A 22,248-nucleotide genomic window follows, 5' to 3' on the forward strand; every position below is an offset into this window, starting at 1 on the left:
AGAGAAGCAGGGAAATAAAAATGGTGATCACAAAGGTAAAGCGGAGGTACCTCCCAACATGTCTGGTTTGCCCGTTGTTTCAAAATGATGATACGGATGAAACTGAGGAGGAGTGGATGATCCGCCGCACTGCTCCCATATACCCCCCAATCCCGCGTACCTCTCAAAAGGACGCAACAACCCCACCCCAGGAACAGTACTGTGACCCTGTTGCAAAACGGACTAGGAGTCAATCGAAACAAAAAAAGCTCCCCTGTAAACATAATACCAAGAGTTTGAGCAAGCCACAGAACTTCTTGGTGGGTGATGGACCCTTGGTTGACCCCAATACAGACACAGAGTATGAACCCAACACTGATGATGTGGAGACAATTTCCCAACAGAACAGTTCCCAACACCAATGCAGGACAAGGGCAGGGTGCTAGACTCAGGTGTATACTCCTTGGAAACCTCAGGAGATGTGTCTAATTATGAACCGGGTGCCTAACTGCAAGACTAATCCTGAAGGTTTTATAGAATACATAATCGGAACTATTCAGATATATCAGGCCACCCCACCCCCCCAAGATCTTTTTAGCCTTTGCTGTATGGCCCTTACCCAAGATGAGCAGACTAGGTGGAGAGAGCACATGCGGCACTCCTACTGACAGGACTTTGAGGCTGCAGTCCCAGAGTCAGCTGACCAGATTGACAAAATCAAGCAGGCCCTTAGGAACACCCTACAACAGCCGGTAGATGTCGCCAAAGTATTAGAGTGCAGGCCGAAGGAGAAGGAGGATGGCCCTGATTTTTGGGACCGCTTCTGTTCTACTTACACTGCATATGCAGGAGATGTTGCCTATAATGCTGGAAGCTCCTCACCCCAGTTTAATGCTCTCCTTTTGAATGTATCCCTGAAATTGTTGCAACAGCCATTAGAACAAACAATATTGATTGGCCTGATAACACTCGTCCCCAGATGAAAGGGCACTCATTTCTTATTGGAATACCGTTAAGGAATCCAAGCCTACCAAAGTAAAACACGAGATGGTCCAGAGGCCTTCCCAGCCCCGACGTCCTTGTCCTGATAATGTAGGGTATCAGATGGAACCTCAGTTTTGTGCCCCTGGATGGGTTGATCAATACAGAGGTGGGTACCTTACACATCCCAACGGTCCCAGAACCCCAACATATGGACCCCCGTATGCACCACCACCCAACTTCCTCAGCCACCCTATGCCTAAGGGAAACCCTAACTATGGACTTCCGCCGTCTGGTCCCCAGCAACCACCCTTAGCCAACGTTAGGATTACAGGATGCTACCTCAGTGGCGCCTCTGATCATTGGCAAAGGGAATGTCCCGATCGCCAACAACAGTCCAGGCCCCCGGGTCGGTGGCAACCATTCACCGCCCATAACCCGTTTTCTGCCTGACTAGTTGATCTGCCAGATACTGGCTTGATGTTCCCTGTCCTCACTGATAACCCTGAAGAAGAGCTCATATTTAACCTACTAGTGGAAGGCAACAGTGTCCCCTTTATGCTCGATACTGGAGCAACTACGTCAACACTTGAATCTTCCTCTGTCAATCAACATGGTTTCAGGATGTCAGACACCTCAGTGACTCTGAGTGGTTTAATGGGACAAGAAAAATCCTACCTACTGACGGAACCCCTACGAGTCCAATTTGGGGACCAGCAGAGAACAATCCAGTTTGCCCAAACCCCGGACCTCGGAGTTAACCTAGCAGGGAGAGACCTGCTGTACTCCCTCCGACTTAAAATAAAATGTCTTGATGCTGGAATTACTATTAGTGGTCTTGACTCCAGACAGACTTTTTGGGTCTACCATCCTCCTCAGTGGTGGGCTGTGGATCTTCGACCCGGAGATTTCGACCCACCTCTGCAGGTGCCCGACCCACATGTAACACTGGCGTATGACTCCTCGGGGGTCTCATAGGAATTAGAAACCCAGTGTGCCCCCTTTGTGGGCAGCATGGTCAGCATTACTGTCCTGGGAGACGTAAAGGGTAAGAAGGGAGCAGCATTATTAGTTCAGGTGCCTACTGAGATATGGAGCCAGTTGGGTCTTGTGTCCCCCCACATCACCTTGTCAGTGACTGCGGTACACAAGCCAAAGCAGTTAGGGTTTCTAGCCTGCCGACTGCAGGAACAGGCAGACCTGAGCCTCCTTGAAACTCCCCAGATGTTACCAGCTGGAATTTTGACTTATTACTTTACCCGTTTTTCAGTAACAGGCTGTGTCCATCGTCACCAGTCTCGCCGCCTCACCTCGGATGAGCCAGCCCCTGAATTATGGGCCACATCAAAGGTTGAAGTAGGACTAACCTGCGACCCCAGTGCAATTCGGGTGAAACAAGGAGTACCGCTGCCCTCCATTCCACAATTCCCCCTTCGGAAGGACGCTATCGACAGTGTCACTTCCCTGGTGGACTTCTTTTGCAAACAGGGCATCTTGGTCCCTTGTAAGACCCTATCCTACCCGTTCCCAAACCTGGACAGACAGAGTGGTGCCTGGTACAAGATTTACGGAAGATAAATGAAATAGTTGAACCTTTACATCCTGTCGTCCCCAACCCCGCCACCATTCTTAGTGACGTCCCTGCAGACTCATGTATTTTCACTATCACTGAACTGCAGCATGCAATTTTGCAATTACCCTGTCCCCCATATCCCAGTATTTGTTTGCCTTTACTTTCCAAGGCCAGCAATACACTTGGACACACCTTCCACATGGATTTGTCCACTCCCCGACCATTTTCTCTCAAATCCTACATAAACAACTTAAGAACTTGCAGCTCCCAGGGAGGTCATCCATTATCCAATGCATAGATGACCTGTTGCTAGCCAGCCAATGGACAAGACACTAACAGGCTTCTTAATACACTCCACTCCTGGGGATATGTAATACCCCCTCATAAGGTAAAATGTGCTCAATGTCAGGTGAAATTTCTGGGCACACTATTGAGTGCATATGAGAGAAAGCTCACCCCTGAATGAGTAACACCCATCATTGCTACCCCACCACCAACCACACCGAAGAGTATGAGGGCCTTCTTGGGTCTAGTGAACTTTTGCAGACAGTGGTTACCCAACACAGGAGCAGGGAAGTCTACCATAAAATGCTACCGGGCTAAGGAGGGGTTTGTTTTCCCTCTTAATGGGACTTTTACCACTGCCACATCCACTCTGCCAGCCTTGTTTGCGGTGGGAACAATTGGGCCGGTCACGGTCCCCTGCCCTCAGAAGGCTCATGTCTGACGAAGACTGGTGGCCCGATCAGTAAGTAAGGAGTTCTGTGCGGACTGGAAGGATCTGGTCACACTGGGCTCCTCTTTAGGTATGGGTTTCTGAGTACTCTCTCTCTAGGGGGTTCAGCAGGGACCATAGCCGCAAAAAACTGAACTACCTTATTTGTGGGCTGACTGTGCTGGGAAACAGTACTATGGAAGGACTAGAGCCCATAAATAAAGAGCTGGCAGATTTGCGACTGTACACCCAACAGACCCGGTATGTTTTAGACTACCAGTTGGTTCAGCAAGGAGGAGTATGTGCCTTAGTAGGGGACAAGTGTATCACCCACATCACAGACGAATCATATAACACATGCTATTCAGTCTATCAAGAAGCAATTAGATAATTTCAGGCAAGGTCCCAAACCAGGGGATGGGTGGTTAGGTTGACTACTAAGACGTTCCTGGGGTTCCTATTTGCTACATGGGCTTATTACAGTCATGACCACTCTTATTGCTATGTGTGTGTTATTAGTTTGTGTTAACATGTGTTGCAAGTTGTGTCTGCAAGAGTTAAGAAATTCATTCTCGGCCCCAATCTGAATGTATTATCATGGAATGATAAAAGGAGGGAATGTAATTTTAAGAAGTTAGCATCTCGTAGGCCGCTTATGACCCTGGCTATTTTTTGTAAGGGTCATAGCAGCTAAGAGTTTGAGAAAAAGACTATAGAATCCCAAATGTTTTTTCATAAGATAAGCTGAGCTTGAGAAAAAGAGTATAAATGCACAAATGCTTTCTCATAAGATAAGCTGAGTGGGTGACATCATTCTCGGTATGTGAACTGTGCTTAACTGTGGTTTTTCTTTGATTAACTTGTATCATTGCTTGATTAATTGCTGTGAGAAACCTATTTTGCCTTGTATTCCTTATGGTACCTGCAAGATAAGCATAAAAGAGTGGCTATTTTCAAGGGCAGGAGGCTTTGAATGTATTTGTCTGTATCCAGACATGGAAGCAATTAAAACTATTATACGAACAATTTATGACTGATAATGTTAACAATACTCATCTGTACAGACACTAAGGGGGTGAACCCACATGTATCTGTGTATGTGACTGCATTATATAAAAAGAACTGTATTTGCTTCAGGAGGCAGAGACCCTCGAAGTAGCCTCTGAGAGAGAGTGCTTAAGGAGGGTTCTCTTGAGTAACTTGCTAATAAACAGTTAAAGTTACTTTCACCGTAGTACGTGGTGTCTTTGCATCGGGTAGATCGAAAGAAGTTTACAACAAGCAGAACAGCAATGGCTGGAGATTCTGCAAAAAATGAAGGAAGTACAAAAATGATATGCCAATAAGATGAAATTTTCGAATAGAAGAAGGACACCACTGTGGCTGACAAGTGAAGTCAGAGCCAAAGTAAAAGCAAAAGAGAGTACATATAAGGAAGCCAAAGCTAGTGGAAAGATAGAGGATTGGGAACCTTTTTAAAAATTTGCAGAAGGAAACTAAGGAAGTCATTAGGAAGAAAAAGATGAATTATGAAAGGAAACTGGTGACTAATATCAAAGATGATACTATAAGCCTTCTTTTTAAGTATATAAAGTGTAAATGAGAGTTGAGGCTAGATATAGGACCAATAGAAAATGGCACTGGAGATATTGTACTGAGAAGGTGCTCAGGAAGCTTAATGGTCTGAGGGTGGATAAACCTTCTGAACCTGATGGAATGCACCCTTGGATTCTGAAGGAAGTAGCTGGAGAGATTGTGGAGGCATTAACAATAATCTTTCAAGAATCAATAGATTCTGGCATTGCACCAGATGACTGGAAATTTGCAAATGTTACTCTGCTATTTAAGAAGGATGGGAGGCAGTGGAAAGGAATCTATAGACCTGTTAGCCTGTCATCAGTGGTTGGGAAGATGTTGGAATCAATTGTTAGGAATGAGATTACAGAGTACCTGGAGGAACATGACAAGATAGGCCAAAGCCAGCATGGATTCCCGAAAGGAAAATTTTTTGAGGAAATTACAAGCAGGGTAAACAAAGGAGATGCAGTAGACATGGTGTACATGGATTTTCAGAAGACCTTTCACAAGGTGCCGCACAAGAGGCTGTTTAGCAAGATAAGATCCCATGGAATTACAAAGAACTCCCATGGAGTTACTAGCATGGGTGGAGCTTTGGCTGATCAGTAGAAAACAGAGAGTGGAAATAAAGAGATCCTATTCTGGATGGCTGCCAGTTCCCAGTGGAGTTCAACAGGGCTTCATGTTGAGACCACTGCTTTTTACGATGCATGTCAATGATTTAGACTTTGGGATTAATGGATTTGTGGCTAAATTTGACGATGATACAAAGATAGGAGGAAGAGCGGGTAGTGTTGAGGAAACAGAGAGCCTGCAGAGAGACTTGGATAGTTTAGGGGAATGGGCAAAGAAGCAATAAATTAAATTTGATTTTGGAGAGTGTATGGTCATGCACTTTGGTGGTAGAAATAAATGGGCAGACTATTATTTCTATGGGGAGAGAATTCAAAATGCAGAGATACAAAGGGACTTGTGAGTCCTTGTGCAGGATACCCTAAAGGTTATAAGCTCCAGGTTGAGTCAGTTGTGAAGAAGGCGAATGCAATGTTGGCATTCATTTCCACAGGTATAGAATATAAGAGCAGGGATGTGATGTTGAGGCTCTATAAGGTACTTGTGAGACCACATTGTGTGCAGTTTGGGCTCTTTTTCTTTTAGAAAGGGTATACTGACATTGGAGAGGGTTCAGAAAAGATTCATGAGAATGATTTCAGAGATGAAAGGGTTACCATATGAGGAATATCTGGCAGCTCTTGGGCTGTGTTCCCTGGACTTCAGGAGGATGGGGGGGGGGGGAATCTCATAGAAACATTCCGAATGTTAAAAGGCCTGAACTGATTAGATATGGCAAAGTTATTTCCCCTGGTAGGGGAATCCAGGGCAAGAGGACACCACTTCAAGATTGAAGGATATCCATTTTGAAGAGAGATGTGGAGAAACTACTTTAGTCACAGGGTGATAAATCTGGAATTTCATGCCACAAGTGGCTGTGGAGGCCAAATCATTGGGTGCATTTAAGGCAGAGATAGATAGGTTATTGATTAGCCAGGGGTATGGGGAGAAGGCAGGGAAGTGGGGATGACTGGAAGAACTGGATCAGCCCATGATTGAATGGCAGAACAGACTAGATGGGTGCATTTGAAGTGAATGCTCAGCAGCAAGATGTGAAAGACATCAACCAGAGAATTACATTCCAAAGCAGCACCATAGGGTGAAATCAGATATCACCAATTATCCACTCTGCTTTACTTTTGGAGGGCTTAAAATGTACAAAGATAACTCTCAGTTATGGCATGAAGTGTTACTTTTGCTGTTTCACTTGTCTCCTTACATAGCTGTATTGTCTCAGTCCACAATGATCTACATCAGTAACATTTCCAACAGGTGTCATTTTGACAGTTTGATTTACAGAGTGTGATCTTTAAAAAACAACCAGCAATTGGTTTCACTGATCAGCTGAATGCCTGGAACGGGATTGTTAGTGTTGCAATAACTCTTAATCTAAGTGTTTATTTGTTTTTCATTTTAAGGTCTGGGAATCACTATGGTCCTTCTCATTGCTGTTAACACCATTTCCTATTGCTGCATCATTACCTACAGCCTGTTCTACCTGTTTGCCTCCCTCCAATCCCCCTTGCCGTGGGCAGACTGCTTCAGCTGGTGGGGCGCTGATGAAACCTGCAGCAGAACTCCCAGAGGTACTGAGCTAACTTCTATTGTAAACTGTGTTCAGAGGTTATTCATTTTCATTTGGGACCTTCCATGACTTCATAGATAGATTTACCATATGAGGTATTGTAATGTGATAAGAGTTCTGCCTTGAACACCCATTCAGGAAGTAAATTCCTCTCAGACTACCCTCTGGTTACAAAACTACCATTACAAGTCATGATGGGCACTGCTGTGAACAGACTATGTCGACGATATCTCTGTTCCGATTCATTGGCAGCTTCACTCCTGGACTGATTCAGACAGAATATAACTGTATCCTGATTCTAAGACTAAAATGATTTAAGACATGTTCACAAAGAAATGGAAATGTTAACAACACACACAAAATGCTGGGGGAGCTCAGCAGGCCAGGCAGCAAATATGGAAATAAATAAACAGTCAATGTTTTGGGCTGTGACCCTTCTTCAGGATTGAAAAAGAAAGGTGCTAGAATAAAAAGGTGGAGGGAGGGGAAGGAAGCTAACTAGAAGGTGATAGGTGAAGCCAGGTGGGTGGGAAAGGTAAACGGCTGAAGAAGAAGGAATGTGATAGAAGAGGAGAATGGAGCAGAGGAGAAAGGAGGAGGAGGAAGGGGCCCAGTGGGAAGTGATAGACAGGTGAGAAGAGGTAAAAAGCCAGAGTTTAGTCCTAAACTATATTCCATTTTTATAGATCCTCTTTGCAATCTCACTATGGATGATGGATATTTCAAAATTGTTAATGTGACATGGTTGCTTGAAAACAATAAGACTTGCTCAAATGGATCAGAAAGCCATGTTCCTCCCCAGGGCCCAAGCCAGCAGTACTGGAAGTAAGTAAATTACCACATAACAGCTACAGTGTATTTGTGTCAATTACTGCTGTTATAGTTGCTTCTGCCCAGTGTGGCTTAATGGTTGAATTTTTGTTTTAGATGAGGGAGAACTGTTTTATTTTGAAACATATCATTTATCTCATCCACATGTTCCAAATTAACTTCAGACTGGAGAGTGTCCCTGCAGTGTCCCAGTTCCAGCACTACAGGTTTACTTTATCAATAATTTCCCCTGAATCCTTCATTGATATTGTTATTCACCTGTTCTTCATGGAAGAGATTTAGCTAAAGGAACATAAAATGTATTGCATTATCTCAGAATGAAATAATTCATTTTACTGCATTATTTATTTCAACACAGTGTTGTGTCAAGTCTATAGTTTGAACTCTAAACTAGAGAATCATGAAGGATAATATCAAGGGAGTGATTTAGTCATTAACTCAGTATATATTGTATCTGTATATTTCATCAAGTTTCTCTTTAATATGTACCTGACACCAGTAACTATGTCTAATATACTGTAATTTCATAGGCTCTGTTTTCTGTTAATATGTAGCAAAGAAGTTTTACGCCGATCAACTTCAATTGATGAGACAGGGGAGATAGTCTGGCACTTAGCCCTCTGTCTGTTTCTGGCTTGGTTAATTATTGGTGCTTCATTATCTAAAGGAATCAAATCTTCAGGGAAGGTAAGAATAATTCATAATAAAGTCTGCAATGATGCAAAGTTTTTTTTAATAATTGGGTTAGATTTTATAAATAATTTTTTAAAAGTCTTAGTTCATTCTGAGATGTGTGAATTTAGGTGGACTACAAGATAAATAAATCATGAGCACTTCTTGTTTAAAGTGATATTTAAAGGTCTTTCTTCTCACTGAAAGAACAGCAGCAATCCCCTGAAATACGTCCCATGTCCCAAGGATTTCAATCCAGGACTTTCGGTACATTTCCAATTGTCCTGGAAGCCTGCCCAAGGTGACAAAATGGCTGGGCAGATTGGGGTATTAGGATATTGGGAAAGACAAATGAACAACTAAACTACTTATGGAAAGTTGAATCTGTTTAGCACAATCTCTGAGTATACTGGACTGGCTGTGCTGGACAGGAACAACACATTTCAGTGTCTGCTCGCTGCTACAACTCAAACAAACTTTGTAGTTTCGTAAATAAAAAATTAATGTCAGGTGCTTTTCACTTTGCGCTGAGTTCAGGGGTCAAGTTGATTGGCCAAGATGGGAAGAGCAAGAGGTAGTGATGGGTAGGTGGGCATTGGACCCTGGTGATTATGGGATCAGGAAGGAGAAGGTGAGGATGGTTAAAGACTGAGCAACAAAGAGGGATAGTTGGTTGTTGTGCTGGAAGTCATTAGACATTGCTGTGGTCAAGGGCTTGAGAGTTTACAGGGAGATGTGAAGAGCTACAGTGCTTGGAGTTAGAAAGATATTGGAGGTGGTGAGGGACACAGTCCTACTTTCTCAGTAAGTTCATGCCAAGTACAATTGTAAATGTATCAGTAATTCAGAAAAGCCTAACAATATTCTCTCTATGACCAGGTGGTTTATTTTACTGCATTACTTCCTTATATGATTCTAACCATACTTCTGATTCGAGGACTGACCCTGGAAGGAGCCTATAAAGGGATTGAATTCTATCTTGGAAGCCAGTCAGACTTCTCAAAGTTGGCTAATGCTGAGGTAAACTAACCAGGATAATCTACTAAATTTCAGATGTGTTTAGAATTTTTTCATTTTTAACTTCAGCATTTTTCATTTCCTTGGGATATTTAAGATTTTTGTGCAGTTTGTGTTTTTATGAGAAAACTAATATCAATCATCACACTCAAATTTGTGTAAAACTTATCATGCCTTTTGATGATTTTGCTAATTTAATTCATGGTCTTACCATCTCAGTTTATCAGTCGAGGGGGTGGGGGGCAGGGTTCTGAATGGAGAAACTGAATAAGGTAGGAAGCTAGAGGACAGGATGCAATGATATTGCCATCATGAAGATTCCTGCTTTCTGAAGCAAATTTAACAAAAGCTTTCTTAGGTGACCAGTCTCTTCAATCCTTAGGTTATGTATTGGCTCAGTGTTTGTCATGACAACGAGCAGTGCCCGCTTTCACCTCCCATTATATGGGCAATGTTAGTGGGCCCTTTCAATATTGGTGGTATTCTGTCTGAGTCACTGAGTTGGAAATGGAAACAAGGAATTTTCTATGTATAACAGTGAAGCAACAGGGTAGGTCCTCGGACAACAAGACTGAAAGATCGTCAATATATCAGCTATAGAACTGAGAAGGAGGTGAGATGTCATTGGGTAAATTCAATGTAATCTCTGTTACAGGAGCAGAAATAAAGATACACGAAGAAGAGTGTTCACAGAAATGTTAAAGCAAATTTAAAAAGTTATAAAGACTTAATTGTAACAAAACAGGAAAATAGAAGTTTCTTTCTCTTTTAATACAGTTGATTTTCAGTCCCAGAGAGAGTGATTGGCAGTAATTAATACATGTCAGTTAATTAAAAGAACAGTGATGTTCTATTAAGAATGACACACAAATACTTTGTGGCAATTTCAGTTCAAATCTGCAGTATAGGAGCAGGAACTACTGTCATTCTATCTGGAATATTGAAGCCATTTTCAGATGACCGCAGCACCAGCGCTGAGGGCCAAGAAGGCATGATCAAAGGAGGTGAAGGAATATCTACAGGACTGCTTTGAGTTGGTAGACTGAACAGTATTTAGGGATTCATCTTCAGATCTGAATGAATATGCCACAGTTGTCACTAACGCCTGGATCACCAAGGATGAACCAGGAGATTCAAGATTCAAGAGCAGTGTCCACAAATATACAAGTTCAGGTATGACCCATGGAAGGCTATTTTAAGAGCAAAAATGTCAGGAAATGTAGTGGAGGTTTGAGCCAAAAGCAAAGCAGCAGAGACAAATCAACAATAAATGATAAATGTAATAGAGTTATGAAGAAGTATAGCACAGAAACAGGCCCTTCAAACCATCTAATCCATGCTGAACCTCTACCATCCATGTACCTATCAAAACCACACTTAAACATTGAAATCGGGCTCATGTGCACCACTTACATTGGCAGCTCATTCCACATTCTCATGTCCCTCTGAATGAAAATATTTCCCCTCATTAAAATTTTCACCTCTCACTCTTTTTTCAATCTTTTTATTGATTTTTTTTTAAATGTGTGTATACAAACAAGAGTATAATATCTCTGGTATATATATCAATAGCAGTACCTACAGAAGGTATGTATTGGTGGAACGCAGCAGGCCAAGCAGAAGGTAGAATAAACAATGTCAGAATCACACACAGTGTTAATTTACAATGTATAAATTTGATATAGAATGTATAATTTATGAAGAAAGGAAGGACTATTAGAAATGTTTATTTCGAAGAGGAAAAAAACACTATTGTAAACAGAAGAAAAAGACTGGGCAGTCCATCCTGAGAGAGAAACCAAGGGAACAGAGACTCTCTGATCAAACCCAAGGATCTGAAAAAATATCTGGAAGAGAATCAGTACAAAAATCAGATCATATGAAAATATTGAATAAAAGGTCGCCAGATTTCTTCAGATTTGAAGGATGTATCAAATGTCCGACTTCTTATTTTCTCTAAACTTAAACAGGACTTGATAGAGGAAAGCCAATAAAAGGTGGTAGGAGGGTTAGGGTCCTTCCATTTTAGTAAAATGGCTTTCTAGCTGATAAGTTTGTAAAGGCTATCATCTGCTGAGCGGAAGCAGGAATATATCTTGCTTCCAATGGAATAATCCCAAAAACAGCTGTAAGTAAGTTTGGTTGTAAATCCAGATCCAGCACTTCAGATAAGGTTTTAAAAACATCTTTCCAGAAATTCTCCAACTTTATGCAAGACCAAAACATATGAATTAAAGCGGCCACCTGAGTATGACATCTATCACAAATAGGATTAATATTGATAAAACTACAGGCTAGTTTATCCTTTGACATACGTCCCCGATACAACCTCTCACCCTTTACCCAGACTCTAGTTGTAGTTCCAACCAACCTCAATGGAAAAAGCCTACTTGCATTTATCCCATCTATACCCTTCATACTTTTGTATACCTCTATCAAATCTCCTCTCAGTATGGCCAAAAAATGTAGTCCTAACTTGTTCAATCTTTCCTCATCAGGTCCTCCAGACCTGGCAACATCCTTGTAAATGTTCTCTGTACTCTTTCAACTTTGTTTCCATCTTTCCCATAGGTAGGTGTCCAAAACAGCATACAATATTCCAAATAAGGCCTCACCAATGTCATATACAATTTTAATATAACATCCCATCACCTGTACTCAATACTATGTTTATGATGGCCAAAGTGCCAAAAGCTTTTTTTATGACCCTATCTACCTGTAACATAAATTTCAATGAATTATGGACCTATATGCCATTTGTTCTACCACATTTCTCAGTGCCCTCCCATTCATTGTGTAAAACCTACCCTGGCAGGTCCTACCGAAGTGCAGCACCTCACACTTGTCTGCATTAAGGTCCATCTGTAATTTTTTCAGCCTTTTCTCAAGCTAGTCTAGATCCAAGCCATGATAACCTTCCTCGCTGACCACCACAACACCAAGCTTGCTGTCATCCACAAAATTGCTGATCCAGTTAACCACATTATCATCCAGACAAGTATTCACCCTCCTTGGAAGTTTTCACATTTTATTGTTTTACGACATTGAATCATAATGGATTTCATTTGGTTTTTCCTGACACTGATGAGCAGAAAAAGACTTTCATGTCAAAGTGAAAAAGGTATCTACAAAGTGATCTAAATTAATTACAAATACAAAACCCAAAATAATTGATTGCATCAAGTATTCACCCCCTTCAAGTCAGTATTTAGTAGATGCACCTGTGGCAGCAATTACAGCCCTGAGTCTGTGTGGATAGGTCTCTATCAGCTTTGCACATCTGGACACTGCACTTTTCCTATTCTCTTTTCAAAACTGCTCAAGCTCTGTCAGGTTGCATGGTGATCATGACTGAACAGCCCTTTTCAAGGTCAACCACAAATTCTCAATTGGATTGTGTTCTGGCTACTGATAGACCACAACAGTACATTAACTTTGTTATTTTTAAGCCACTCCTGTGTAGCTTTTGCTTTATGCTTGGGGTCATTTTCTAGCTAGAAAAGAAAACTTCTCCCAAGTAACTGCTCTCTTGCAGACTTCAGGACTTCTCTATATTTTGCTGCATTCATTTTTCCCTCTACCTTCACGAGCCTTCCAGGGCCTGCTGCAGTGAAGCATCCCCACAACATGATGCAGTCATGCAGTCACCACCACTCTTCATGATAGGGATGAATAGCTCAATTTTGGTTTCATCAGACCATAGTACCTTCTTATAGCTGACTTCAGAGTCTCCCATGTGCCTTCTGGCAACCTCTAGATGAGATACCATTTGATTTTTTTTCCAACAGTAGCTCTCTCTTTGCCACTCTCCCATAAAGTTGCGACTGGTCAAGCACCCAGGCAACAGTTGTATGTGCAGTCCCTCCCATCTCAACCAATGAAGAGCTGTCATAGGTCTCTTGTTGTCCTTCTTCACTTGTCCCCTTCTTGCACAGTCATCAGTTTTTGAGGACGGCCTGCTCTAGGTAGATTTACAGCTGTGCCATATTCTTTCCATTTCTTGATGATTGACTTAACTGTACTCCAAGGGATATTCAGTGACTTGGAAATGTTCTTGTATTCAACTCCTGACTCCTGCTTTTCAATAACCTTTTTGCAGAGTTGATTGGAGAGCTCTTGTCTTCATGGTGCATTTTTTGCCAGGATATTGATGGACCTTCCAGATACAGGTGTATCTTTACTACAATCAGTTGAAACACCTTGACTGCACACAGGTCTCCAAAAACAGATCTCTATTTAGAACATAGAAATAGAATAGTACAGCACATTACAGGCCCTTTGGCCCACAATGTTGTGCTGACCCGCAAACCCTGCCTCACATATAACCCCCCCCCCACCTTAAATTCCTCCATATACTTGTCTAGTAGTCTCTTAAATTTCACTAGTGTATCTGCCTCCACCACTGACTCAGGCAGTGCATTCCACGCACCAACCACTCTCTGAGTGAAAAACCTTCCTCTAATATCCCCCTTGAACTTCTCTCCCTTTAATCCAAGTAAATCTCTCCCTTTAATCCTGGTAAATCTCCTCTGTACCCTTTCCAATGCTTCCACATCCTTCCTGTAGTGAGGTGACCAGAACTGGACACAGTACTCCAAGTGTGGCCTAACTAGAGTTTTATAGAGCTGCATCATTACATTGCGTCTCTTAAACTCTGTCCCTCGACTTATGAAAGCTAACACCCCATAAGCTTTCTTAACTACCCTATCTACCTGTGAGGCAACTTTCAGGGATCTGTGGACATGTACCCCCAGATCACTCTGCTCCTCCACACTACCAAGTATCTTGCCATTTACTTTGTACGGTGCCTTGGAGTTTGTCCTTCCAAAGTGTACCACCTCACACTTCTCCAGGTTAAACTCCATCTGCCACTGCTCAGCCCACTTCTGCATCCTATCAATGTCTCTCTGCAATTTTCGACAATCCTCTACACTACCTACAACACCACCAACCTTTGTGTCATCTGCAAACTTGCCAACTCACTCTTCTACCCCCACATCTAGGTCATTAATAAAAATCACGAGAAGTAGAGGTCCCAGAACAGATCCTTGTGGGAAACCACCAGTCACAAACCTCTAATCTGAAAGTACTCCCTCCACCACAACCCTCTGCCTCCTGCAGGCAAGCCAATTCTGAATCCACCTGGCCAAACTTCCCTGGATCCCATGCCTTCTGACTTTCTGAATAAGCCTACCATGTGGAACCTTGCCAAATGCCTTACTAAAATCCATGTAGATCACATCCACTGCACTACCCTCATGTATATGCCTGGTCACTTCCTCAAAGAACTCTATCAGGCTTGTTAGGCATGATCTGCCCTTCACAAAGCCATGCTGACTGTCCCTGATCAGACCATAATTCTCTAAATGCCCATAGATCCTATCTCTAAGAATCTTTTCCAACAGCTTTCCCACCACAGACGTTAGGCTCACTGGTCTATAATTACCCGGACTATCCCTACTACCTATTTTGAACAAGGGGACAATATTCACCTCTCTCCAATCCTCCGGTACCATTCCTGTGGACAACGAGGACATAAAGATTTGAGCCAGAGGCTCAGTAATCTCTTCAACTCGCCTCGTGGAGCAGCCTGGGGACTTATCTGTCCTAATGTATTTTAACAACTCCAACACCTCCTCTCCCTTAATATCAACATGCTCCAGAACATCAACCTCACTCATATTGTCCTCACCATCATCAAGTTCCCTCTCATTGGTGAATACTAAAGAGAAGTATTCATTGAGGACCTCGCTCACTTCCACAGCCTCCAGGCACATCTTCCCACTTTCATCTCTAATCGGTCCTACCTTTACTCCTGTCATCCTTTTGTTCTTCACATAATTGAAGAATGCCTTGGGGTTTTCCTTTACCCTACACGCCAAGGCCTTCTTATGCCCCCTTCTTGCTCTTCTCGGCCCTTCTTAAGCTCCTTTCTTGCTACCTTATATTCCTCAATAGACCCATCTGATCCTTGCTTCCTAAACCTCATGTATGCTGCCTTCTTCCACCTGACTAGATTTTCCACTTCACTTGTCACCCATAGTTCCTTCACCCTACCATTCTTTATCTTCCTCACCGGGACAAATTTATCCCTAACATCCTGCAATATATCCCTAAACATCGACCACATGTCCATAGTACATTTCCCTGTAAAAACATCATCCCAATTCACACCTGCAAGTTCTAGCCTTATAGCCTCATAATTTGCCCTTCCCCAATTAAAAATTTACCTGTCCTCTCTGATTCTATCCTTTTCCATGATAATGCTAAAGGTCAGGGAGTGGTGATCACTGTCCCACTGACAGATCTGTGACCTGACCCGGTTCGTTACCTAATACTAGATCTAGCATGGCATTCCCCCTAGTCGGCCTGTCAACATACTGTGACAGGAATCTATCCTGGACACACTTAACAAACTCTGCCCCATCTAAACCCTTGGAACTAATCAAATGCCAATCAATATTAGGGAAGTTAAAGTCACCCATGATAACAACCCTCTTATTTTTGCACCTTTCCAAAATCTGCCTCCCAATCTGCTCCTCGGTATCTCTGCTGCTACCAGATATTAACTAATATGTAACTTCTAAAATCTATTTGCTGCACCAGTGATGATTTTGTGTGTCATATTAAAGGAAGTGAATATTTATGCAATCAATTATTTTGTGTTTTAATTGTAGAGATCTGTTTTCACTTTGACATGAGAGAAGTCTACTTCTGTTGGTCAGTGTCAAAAAAGCCAAATTAAATCCACTGTGATTTAGTGTTGTAAAACAATAAAACTTCCAAAGGGAGTGAATACTTTTATAGGCACTGTGGATGACAAACAGCAATGGACCCAGCCCGAATTCCTATGGCACTCCACTAATCACAGGCCTCCTGTCAGAAGCAACAATCTTCTACCAACACTCTCTGGCTTTTCTCCCAAAGCCAATGTCTAATCCAATTTACTACCTCATCTTGAAAGCTGAGTAACAAAACTTTCTTGACCAACCTCCCATGCCGGACCTGTCAAATGCCTCGGTAAAGTCCATGTAAAGAACATCCGGTGTCTTGTCTTCATCCACTTTCTTGGTAACTTTCTACAAAATGTCTAGGATTGGTATGTCAATTGGTTAGATATGACCTACCACACATGAAGCCATGCTGACTATCCTTAATCAGTCTCTGTCTATCTAAATACTCATATCTGGTCTCTTAGAATACATTCCAAAAACTTTCCCACTGCTCATGTCAGGCTCACTAGCCTTTAAGTTCCTGGTTTACTTTTAGAGCCTTTCTTAAACAGCAGAACAACATTGACGATCCTTCAAACCTCCAGTACCTCACCTGTCGCTGAAGATAATTTAAATATCTCTGCTAGGACCCCGGGAATCGCTGCAGATGCCTCCCACAGGGTCTCAGAAAACACTTCTCATGTCCTGGGGATTTATCCCCTCTAATTTACCCCAAGGCAGCAAACACTTCCTCCTCTGTAATCTGTAAAGGGTCCAAGAAGCTCTTGCCTATTTGCTTCACTTCTATAGACTCTGCGTCCATCTTCTGAGTAAATGCAGATGCAAAACATTCATTTAAAATCTCTCCCATCTGTTTTTGCTCCACACATGGATTGCCATTCTGATCTTCCAGAGGACCAGTTTTTTTCCCCTTAGCATCCTTTGCTCTTAATGGCTTTGGACTCTCCTTCACCTCATTTGCCAGGGCAGTCTCAGGTCTTCTTTTACCCCTCCTGATTTCTTTACTTGTTCTCTTGTAGTTTTATACTCCATAAGTAGTTACCTGCCTCTACCTGCTATGCACCTCCTTTTTCTCTTATCCAGATCCTCAAAATCTCTTGAAAACCAAGGTCCCTATACCTGTGATCTTCACTTTTTATTCTGACATGTACATACAAGCTTCATACTGAAAACCTCCCACTTACCAAGTCCACCTTTGCCAGAAAACACTCTGTCCCAATCCACATATGCCATATCCTTTCTGATACCATCAAATTTGGCCTTTCTCCAATTTTGAATCTCAATCCACGGACCAAACCCATCTTTTTCCATAATTACATCGATACTAATGGCATTATGACCACTAGATGCAAAGTATTCCCCTACTCAAACTTCTGTCACCTGCCCTTTCTCATTGCCTAATAGCAAATAAAGTATCACACACACTCTCACTGGGACTTCTGCGTACAGATTCAGGAAACTTTCCTGACAAACTCTACCCGATCTAGTCCTTTTACAGTATGGGAATTGCGGTCAATATGAGGAAAGTTAAAATTACCTACTATAATAACCTTCTGTTTCTTGCAACAGTCTGTGATCTTTCTGCAAATGTGTTCCTCTATTGCCCAATTAATATGCTCATACCTTTCTTATTACTCAGCTTCAGTCATAATGCCTCACCAGACAAATTCTCTGGTCCATCTTGACTGAGCACTGCTGTGACATTTTTCCAGACTAGTAACTCTACCCTTCCTCCTTAATACCCTCTCGCTCCATTGCATTTTAAACAATGGAACCCTGGGTTACCAAGGTGCCTGTCCTGCCCACTCCAGCACCCAAGTCTCACTAATGGCTACAATATAATAATTCCGTGTGTTGATCCAATTAGCAGAAGTGTTCAAGGACATCTTGAAAATCTCAGTGCTGCAGTCCAAGGTTCCCACCTGCTTAAAAAGGGCAACAATCATTAAAGTGCCCAAGAATGTCAGGGTGAGCTGTCTCAACGATAATCGCACAGTTGCATTTACATCAACTATTATGAAGTTTTTTGAGAGGTTGGTCTTGGCCATAATCAACTCCTGCCTAAGCAAGGACGCAGAACCACTGCAATTTGCATGTTGCCATAATAGGTCAACAGCAGATGCAATCAAACTGGCTCTCCATTCAGCTTTGGATCACCTGGGCAGTAATAATACCTACATCAGGTAGGTATTGAGATTACAATTCAACATTCTACACCATCATACACTCAGTACTAATCAATAACTTTCAAAACCTGAACCTCTGTACCTCCTTCTACAACTGGATTCTTGACTTCAAAATCAGGACACCATAGTCAGTTCAGGTAAAATGTAACATCTTCTCCTTGATGGCAATCAACACTGGTGCACCTCCTGGATGTATTCTTAGCCCACTGCTTTAGTCTCTCCACACCCATGACTGGGTGGTTATGCACAGCTCAAATGCCATCTAGAAATTTGCAAATGATACAACTATTATTCGCAGAATTTCCGATGATGACATAGAGGCACACGGGAGAGAAATAGATCAGTTGGTTAAGTGGGATTGAAAGAACAACCATGTACTCAATGTCAGTAAGACAAAGGAATTGATTGTTGATCTCAGGAAAGGGAAATCAAGGGAGCACACACCCATCCTTATCAAGGGATCAGAAGTGGGAAGGCTGAGCAGTTTCCAGTTCCTGGCTGTTAGCATCTCTGAAGATCTACCCTGGGTCCAACATATTGATACAATTACAAAGAAGGCATGACAGTGGCTATATTCCATTAGGAGCTTGCAGAGACTTTCTATGTCATCAAAAGTGCTTTAAAGTTTCTCCAGATGCAATGCAGAGAGCATTCTAACTGGTTGAGTTACCATCTGGTACGGAGAGACCACTGAAAAGGATCATAAAAGTGACACATAGCTGCAAATCAGCCATCATATCCATCATGGGTACTAGTCCTCTCTGGCATCCAAGACATAGTTCAAAACATGGCATTTATCATTAAGGACCTCCATCACTCAGAGCATGCCCTCTTCTCATTGCTACCATCAGGTAGGAGGTACAGGACCCTGAGGTCACACAGTCAATATTTTAGGAACAATACATTCCATAACATTTGACAATGCTATTAAACCTGATTTAGTTCTTGAAACTTATAACAGAATGGATAGCAACTTTTGGATGTCTTCCTTAACCTAAAGGTGTTGTGACCTTTCATGGTGAACTAATATTTTTGGATATTTGATTTTATGCAAAAATGAATAATAGATTGTATAAACAAATCTGTGATTTTAAACCCTCTTGATTTTTATTCCATTAAAAAAACATAATTAGCCAAAAATGCAGCCATTTCTTTTTACTCCACAATCAATGTTAAAATAACCAATATTATTAATTAAAACATAACATTTTAATTTGACAGTGCAAAAGTTTCTTTTTCCTATCTTTTGGGAAATAAATAGTTCTCACTGACTTTGTATCCTACAAAATTGCGCGACTATGAAGAAAAAAAAATTCCTTGACAGGAATTAGTGGAGTGGAGTACAGAATTATGACTGCTGATACGAGATACCAGTGAAGTTGTATTCCTAGTTGTCTGTTAAGCAGTGAAACCAACCCTTTCCATGTGGCTCAGGGTGAACATCACTTTATCTGCTGTGAATGAGTTCAAGTGAAATTTCCCAATGCTAATTGATTCTATCTTATTTTCACTAGGTCTGGAAAGATGCAGCAACTCAGATTTTCTTTTCCTTCTCTGTGGGCTGGGGAAGTTTAATAACCCTTTCATCCTACAACAAGTTCCACAACAACTGTTACAGAGACACCATCATTATCTGTGTTGTTAATTGCGGTACAAGTGTGTTTGCTGGGTTTGCCATCTTCTCCATCCTTGGACACTTGGCTCACGTGCAAGATAAACCTGTTTCAGAAGTTGCTCAGTCAGGTACCTGTGATCTCTAGTCCAATATATGCTGATGTTCATGGAATAGGGCCTGTTGAATTTCTTTCTGCACGTTCACTTCATCTATTTTTGGAAGTGCAATCTGTTCATCAAATAATGAGATAATAATGACAAGTATGTGCCTTTAAATGAAAAATAATTAACAGTTTAGAAAAAGACAAGAATGTCAGTGAAGATTGAAAAAAGGAGGGAAGCCACAGAAAGGAAATTATAGTTCAGTTAGCCTGACCCTAGTGGTTGGAAATAGGCTGGAGTCAATTGTTGAGGATGATATGGAGTACATGGTGACACAGGACAAAGTCAGCATGGTTCCCTTAAATGACAACCTTGCCTGACGAACCTGTTGAAATTCTTTGTGGAGATTACAAGTAGGATGGATAAAGGGGATTCAGTGGATGTTGTATATTTGGATTTTTAGAAGCCCTTTGACAGGGTGCCACACATCAGGCTGCTTACCAAGTCAAGAGCCCATGGTATGACAGGAAAGGTACTGACATGGTTAAAGCATTGGCTGACTGGAAGGAGCCAGAGAGTGAGAATAAAAGGATCTTTGTCTGGTTTGCTGCCAGTGACTAGTAGCGTTCTGTAGGGGTCGGTTTTGGGACCACTTATTTTTATGCCATACATTTAGACAATAGGTACAGGAGTCGGCCATTCAGCCCTAGCAGCCAGCACTGCCATTCAATGTGATGATGGCTGATCATCCACAATCAGTACCCCGTTCCTGTCTTCTCCCCATATCCCTTGACTCCGCTATCTTTAAGAGCTCTATCTAACTCTTTCTTGAAAGCATCCAGAGAATTGGCCTCCACTGCCTTCTAAGGCAGAGCATTCCACAGATCCACAACTCTCTGAGTGAAAAAAAATTTCCTGAACTCCATTCTAAGTAGCCTACCCCTTATTCTAAAACTGTGGCCTTTGGTTCTGGACTCCCCCAACATCGGGAACATGTTTCCTGATTTAGATGACAGAATATACAGTGGCATGCAAAAGTTTGGGCACCCCTTGTCAAAATTTCTGATACTGTGAATAACTGAGTAAAAGATGACCTGATTTCCAAAAGGCATATAGTTAAAGATGAGCAAAACACACAAAATGCTGGTGGAACGCAGCAGGCCAGGCAGCATCTGTAGCGGCTGAGACCCTTCGTCAGGACTAACTGAAAGGAAAGATAGTAAGAGATTTGAAAATAACAGGGGGAGGGGGAGATTCGAAATGATAGAAGACCGGAGGGGGTGGGGTGGAACTGAGAGCTGGAAAGGTGATTGGAAAAAGGGATACAGAGCTAGAGAAAGGAAAGGATCATGGGATGGGAGGCCTAGGGAGAAAGAAAGGGGGAGGGGAGCACCAGAGGGAGATGGAGAACAGGCAGTGATGGGCAGAGAGAGAAAGAAAAAAAGGAGGGGGGGAATAAAACAAAAAAAACTAAATATATCAGGGATGGGGTAAGAAGGGGAGGAGGGGCATTACGGAAGTTAGAGAAGTCAATGTTTATGCCATCAGGTTGGAGGCTACCCAGCCGGTATATAAGGTGTTGATCCTCCAACCTGAGTGTGACTTCATCTTGACAGTAGAGGAGGCCATGGATAGACATATCAGAATGGGAATGGGACATGGAATTAAAATGTGTGGCCACTGGGAGATCCTGCTTTCTCTGGCGGACCGAGTGTAGGTGTTCAGCGAAACGGTCTCCCAGTCTGCGTCGGGTCTCACCAATATATAAAAGGCCACACCGGGAGCACCGGACACAGTATACCACACCAGCTGACTCACAGGTGAAGTGTCGATTCACCTGGAAGGACTGTCTGGGGCCCTGAATGGTGGTGAGGGACGAAGTGTAAGGGCAGGTGTAGCACTTGTTCCATTTACAAAGATAAGTGCCAGGAGGGAGATTGTTGGGAAGGGAGTCGAGTAGGGAGCGATCCCTGCGGAAAGCAGAAAGGGAGGGGGAGGGAAAGATGTGCTTGGTAGTGGGATCCCGTTGGAGGTGGCGGAAATTACGGAGAATTATACGTTGGATCCGG

The 22,248-nt window shown here is 42.4% G+C and overlaps 2 protein-coding genes across 2 annotated transcripts in view; both read left to right on the forward strand.

The window, feature by feature from the left end:
- Window positions 1-22,248, forward strand: part of LOC132398276 (uncharacterized) — a 1,154,100-nt gene that overhangs the window by 523,075 nt on the left and 608,777 nt on the right. The window lies entirely within an intron of this gene.
- LOC132397863 (sodium- and chloride-dependent neutral and basic amino acid transporter B(0+)-like) overlaps window positions 1-22,248 on the forward strand; it is a 116,106-nt gene that overhangs the window by 37,345 nt on the left and 56,513 nt on the right. Inside the window, exons 4-8 of the mRNA XM_059976619.1 lie at window positions 6,857-7,024; window positions 7,710-7,848; window positions 8,409-8,541; window positions 9,406-9,546; window positions 19,978-20,206. Coding sequence (XP_059832602.1) covers window positions 6,857-7,024; window positions 7,710-7,848; window positions 8,409-8,541; window positions 9,406-9,546; window positions 19,978-20,206 — 810 coding nt within the window. The remainder of the gene's footprint in view (window positions 1-6,856; window positions 7,025-7,709; window positions 7,849-8,408; window positions 8,542-9,405; window positions 9,547-19,977; window positions 20,207-22,248) is intronic.

This window comes from Hypanus sabinus, chromosome 8, assembly GCF_030144855.1.
Source record: "Hypanus sabinus isolate sHypSab1 chromosome 8, sHypSab1.hap1, whole genome shotgun sequence".
In the NCBI taxonomy this organism is placed as follows: domain Eukaryota; kingdom Metazoa; phylum Chordata; class Chondrichthyes; order Myliobatiformes; family Dasyatidae; genus Hypanus; species Hypanus sabinus.